Raw genomic sequence first — 5685 nt, 5'->3', positions numbered from 1 at the left:
GAGGCTGATGCAAATTTAGTCTGTGTACATGTTGTGGTATCATGAGAGGTTTTACCAATAAGCAGGGTGTAGGGCAGTGCGTCACAACAGGACAGAGCAGGCAAAAGTGCTTTCAAAACGAAGAATCCGGTTTATTCACCAACACAAAGTCTTTCAGGAAGCAAAACATAAGAGTTCTTCAAGGCAAAACATATGCTCCACAAAGTTGCTCCTCACTGGTATCCTACCAACTGTAGTTGCCAAATCAAAGTTCCCCAGACGCCGAGCTAAGTTTGTGCCACGTACGATGCCGCCCGCTTGGTGTGTGTGTGTCCACTCCTTTGTTCTCTCTCTCTCCCACACCTGAGCTCCAGCTTTAATCAGAGGGCTGAGGCATTTGCACCTGTCTGAGTAGTGCATTCTGGGAGATGTAGTTTTCCCGGCAGCCATCTTGTGGCATGGTAGCCACACCCGGAGAGGAACATAACGCCCCTCTACCACACGTCCTCTCGTGATGCCACACATCCCTCCCCCCGGGCCTGACGTCCTCGGTAGGGTGAATGAGGACCAAAAGGCATCACGGCGGGATAGTGCGTCAGCGTTTCCATGACTACGACCGGGCCTGTGAATGACAGAGAAGTTAAAAGGTTGGAACCCTAAAAAACACCTGGTTACCCTACTGTTAGACTCTTTGTTTTTGGCCATCCACTGTAATGGAGCATGATCCGTTACTAGAGTGAACCTCCTCCCCAACAGATAGTATCTGAGTGTTTCTAGGGCCCACTTTATCGCTAAACCTTCTTTCTCAACCGTGGCATAGTTCCTCTCTCTTGGCAGCAACTTACGACTCAAATAAAGAACTGGATGTTCCTCACCCTCATGGATCTGGGACAGGACAGCACCCAGCCCCACCTCAGAGGCATCTGCCTGGACCACAAACTCCTTACTGAAGTTGGGAGCCATGAGGACTGGTTTTGAACATAAGGCCCTCTTGAGATTGCCAAATGCTTCTTCTGCTTCTGGGGTCCACTTCACCATCCTCGAGTGCTTCTTTGTGGTCAGTTCTGTGAGTGGAGCAGCTATCCCAGCAAACTCAGGAATGAATCGTCTGTAATAATTTGCAAGGCCTAAAAATGATCTCACCTGCTTCTTTGTCAACGGTTTTGGCCACTTCTGGATGGCAGCAAGTTTCGCCTCCTGCGGCTTGACGAGGCCTCGGCCAATGGTATACCCCAGGTAGTTTGTCTCACTGTAGGCCAGCTTGCATTTTTTGGGGTTCGCCGTCAAGCCTGCTTCTCTTATGGACTCCAGGACCTTCTCCACCCGAGGTCACCAACGGAACCTGCCAATAGCCTTTTGTAAGATCAAGAGTAATTATGAACCGGGCATTACCCAGGCTTTCAATGAGCTCGTCAACACGAGGCATGGGGTAGGCATCAAATTCAGACACAGCATTCAGCTTTCTAAAGTCATTACAGAAACGTACTGTGTTGTCAGGCTTGGCCACAAGGACGATAGGGCTTGACCAGGCAGTCTTTGACTCTTCAATCACATTCAATTCCAACATCTTGCTTACCTCTTCCTCAATCACTTTTCTGCGGGCCTCTGGTACCCGATACAGCCTTTGGTTTACTGTTTTTCCTGCCTGGGTGCGTACTTCATGCTCCACCAGGTGTGTGCAGCCCGGGAGGGATGAGAAAACATCTTGGTTGTGGTCTACCAGCTCCTTTGCTTGCTGTAGCTGGTGATGGGAAAGTTCGGGGCCAAAACGCACTGCTTCCCGGGCTAATTCTTTTGGCTCCCTTGGGGGACAGCCAGTAAACAATGTCTCTCTGTCCTGCCATTTCTTCAAGAGGTTAACATGGTATATTTGCTCCCCTTTACGCTTTCCGGGTTGTCGTACTTTATAATTAACTTCCCCCACCTTCTCCATGACTTCGTATGGTCCTTGCCAGGTGGCCAAGAATTTACATTCTACTGTGGGCACCAGAACTAAGACCCTGTGCCCTGGTTGGAACTCCCTGGGTTGGGCTGTTCGGTCATACACAGCCTTTTGATCTCTCTGTGCTTTCTCCATGTGCTCCTTCACAATGGGAAATATGGTGGCCATTCGGTTGCTCATTGCCGTCACATGTTCAATCATGGTCCTATGGGGACATGGTTGTTCCTCCCAGGTCTCTTTGGCTATGTCTAGCAGTCCCCTGGGTTTGTGGGAATACAGAAGGTCAAAGGGCGAAAACCCAGTGGAGGACTGTGGGACTTCCCTAACCGCAAACAGGAGGTAGGGGATGAGCTGATCCCAGTTTCTTCCATCTTGGCCGACTGCCTTCCTTAGCATGGCTTTAAGAGTTTTGTTGAACCACTCCAGCTGCAGCGTCAGGTAGAGCAGACAATATTCTCCCCACTGATCAGCGCTCCTGTCTTTGAATGTGTGGGGTTACGAATGTGTAGACTTCTAGGATTGTGCATCACTGGCTACCCATATCTTGATTGCCGTACTGGCATGCTGGGTATACTGCAGGAAAGGAAAAGTGATCAGTAAACAACATCAGATAAGAATTACATAAACAAAGTATGATGAAGGAATTACCGACAGTTAAAATCAACAGTTAAAATCAACCTCTGAATTGAACTAGTTGCTCACCTACAAGGCTCAGGGTTGAAGAGCTATGCCGGATGCTCCAGCCAATTCTCCCAGGCCTCTCATGTGGCCACCAGTTTGTCTGTTGGTCTTATTGTCGTATTCTTAAAAAAAAAAAGAGAGAAAGACTTTCTTGCCCTTCAACTTTCCTGAGACCTGTACACACCCACTAAAATAAGCAACCCCATGAATGCAGGCCAATCTTCTTAATTCTTTTGTAACTATATTTACAGACACCCTCCAAACTTGTCATGTTGAATGTTGGGCCGATGTCCTGGGCATGGGCTACAGGATGTCTTGATGACCCTGGGATCATATGTTGCTCCCATTCTGCTCTGACTTTAGTAACCACTGCTCTTAAGATATGGTTGTGGAAGAGACAAGCTATACATTGCAAGAGCGAGTTTTAGTTTTGTATGAGTTCAATCAGTAGCACTCTTAATCTCAAATTGTCATGCTCTGTGACTCTGCCCCCCCCGCACATAATTTATAACATATATTATTGGCACTATCCCGGAACCAATCACTGCACCTTAGCACCGCACGTGCCCATAACATAACTTATTGTTCTTTCTGTATATATTGTTGTTTTATGTCCGATTGTTGTTTTTATGTCCAAATGCACCAACCACACCAAGGCAATTTCCTGTATGTGTAAATATACTTGGCAATAAAAAGAATTCTGATTCTGATTCTGATTGTGTTTTCTGAGTGCAAACGAACTGCTGGGTCAAAAATGGGGTTTTCTCTGCTGTTAAACGAAGTGGTGGGTCATTTTGACACTTAACGCAACACAATGGATTTGCTGCTGTTATGATTGATGAATGTAGCCTGTGCTGCCAAGCATTAAGAGTCACAGTTTTTCTTGCCCGTTCTCAACGGCAAAAAACTCAAATGTATGAAAGTTGTACAATGCCATGGTTATAAATTCATCATATAAGCAGAAAACCTTTTGTCAACAGGCTGATGTGACTTTGAACATAGGCCAGCAGTCAGCGAATCCACCTGGGCTAGTGGGACAATGACCACAGCATAAAGGAACATGTTGGCTCTGTGAAACAGGACTTTTTTTTTTGCAGTACTGTGACAGTTTCTATGTCAATATAAGTGACAACGTGGTTATAATTTGAATGGGCTACATAGAATGCCAGCTCTTGTGGACATCCACATAATTAGGGCCAAATGTCTCTTTAACAATGTGCCGTATCTTAAAAGGTATTCAGAATAACAGGCGCTCAGCAGTACTGCAATTAAAGGGGAGACATCCAGTGCTACTGGCTCACAATCCAGAGAAAACACAATGTAAGGTTTTATTTAAAAAGAAATACTGTACAATCCAAAAAATATAGATAAGAAGAAAATAAATGAGACGCTTCCCAGGCTCAGAATGAAATGCTGGGTCCAGGCTGGTGTTACACATTAAATAACAGGCATTACCTGTGCAAAGCATGTTAACAGTCAGAAACGCTGTTCATATCACCATTTAAAGTTACACTCAAAGTGCATCATCTCTGTAGTTCTAGAATGTCAACAAAAATTAGATCATAGAGAACATATAAACATATGACAATACACATATTTCTTCACACCGCTATGAATAAAACTACATGCTTCACACGGTTACCTACTTACGAATTGGGACCATCTTGTTTTTTTCCAGATAGAAAAAAATCCACAGAGCTTAACATGGTGAAGTCCAAAATAAAGCAGTGTGGAAAGGAACGAAAGGTTAGAGTTTGAGCTGCAGAACATGAAGACGAATATAGAAGTCCAAAAATCATTTAAAAAAATAAGAGAGAGAGTTTTGCCAGGTAAGTGCATCTGCCCTGAGAGGACTAACTCCTACTGTGCAGCAGACTAAGTTGATGGAAAAGGAAGAACTGTGGCAAGTAATGGTAAATGGACTGTATTTATATTGTACTTTCTCCAGTCTTAACGCCCACTCAAAGTGCTTACAGTACAAGTCGCATTCACACAGATTCACATAGTGCAGGGGTTCATCATCCTGCTGGAGGAGCCAGGGATCGAACCACTGACCCCAGTATGACAGTACTCTCTACCTGCTGAGCCACAGCCGCCTCTATACAGTAAAAGACAGGACATGTAGTGGGGACTGTTCTATTTCTGCATCCCTGTGCATTGGCTCTGTGAGTATGGATGCGCTCCCTCTTGCGTTTGTACCAGCAGACGACCTTCCCTGTGGGTGATCAGCAGCTGTCACAGTGAGCTCCTGACATGGGGCAAACGATCCTTCAGATCATAAAGTCAGATGTGGGATCACACGAGCAACTTCAGGTCGAAAATCTGACAATCAATGAGCCAGATAATCAGCTGACCTTTCTTTTTCCATACCTACCATCTTTTGTCTGGCTTCTAATAGAAACTGCACCATGGAAGATTAAACCGTGATATGTGGCTGGTCCTCATTACGGACTCTCACAGAGATGAATGTGCTGCTGAAGATTTCCAGTTTAGCTGCTCTTATGTGTGAATCATATGTGGATCCCTCCCTGGGAATCTCCACTCTAGTCAGATCTGAAGTAATGAAATTGAAGGCTAACCTCTGCAGCCCTGTGTTTTCTGGCCTTTTCTTGACAGGAGGGAGTTTGTACTTACTTGTTTACCCAAATATTGATTTATATCTGTGTACTGGCTTTGCCAGGATACCCAATGCGTATTCCTTGGAAGGAAAATAAAGTATTCTTCTGTTATTTTTGTCCAATTTAATCACCACCTTTGCAGACACACACACACACACACACACACACATACAGAACTAAGTAGACCAATGCACAAAGAAATGGATACATAAGCAGCACCACTGCACATTATGCACGTGTCATTTAATCATATTTCGACTTCCTTTCAACATTTCAAATTCATCATTTCCTCCCAAACACAGATATGGAAATCTCTGGGAGGAATTAAGAAGCCCATCTAGTCCCCTTGTTGCTAGGCTCCCAAGTGCCTTTTCATTTGCAATCAAGTGCTATTCCCAAAATTGTGAGCATGACTCAGAAGTTCTCCTATTTCTTCACCCACAGCAGCACTACACAACATCAGAG

At 45.0% G+C, this 5685-nt stretch overlaps 1 protein-coding gene across 1 annotated transcript; it reads right to left on the bottom strand.

Moving 5' to 3' along the window:
- Nucleotides 1-221: 221 nt before the first annotated feature.
- Nucleotides 222-2317, bottom strand: LOC117771176. The gene is made up of 3 exons (XM_034601272.1): nucleotides 1466-2317; nucleotides 311-1293; nucleotides 222-278 (listed from the first exon to the last, which is right to left on the bottom strand). The coding sequence occupies exons 1-3, from the start codon at nucleotides 2315-2317 to the stop codon at nucleotides 245-247; spliced, it is 1869 nt and encodes a 622-aa protein (XP_034457163.1). The 3' UTR covers nucleotides 222-244.
- Nucleotides 2318-5685: the final 3368 nt, after the last annotated feature.

Source organism: Hippoglossus hippoglossus, chromosome 1 (assembly GCF_009819705.1).
Source record: "Hippoglossus hippoglossus isolate fHipHip1 chromosome 1, fHipHip1.pri, whole genome shotgun sequence".
In the NCBI taxonomy this organism is placed as follows: Eukaryota; Metazoa; Chordata; class Actinopteri; order Pleuronectiformes; family Pleuronectidae; genus Hippoglossus; species Hippoglossus hippoglossus.
The sequence above is the reverse complement of the archived record's forward strand: the minus strand, read 5'-3'. Positions and strand labels throughout refer to the sequence as shown.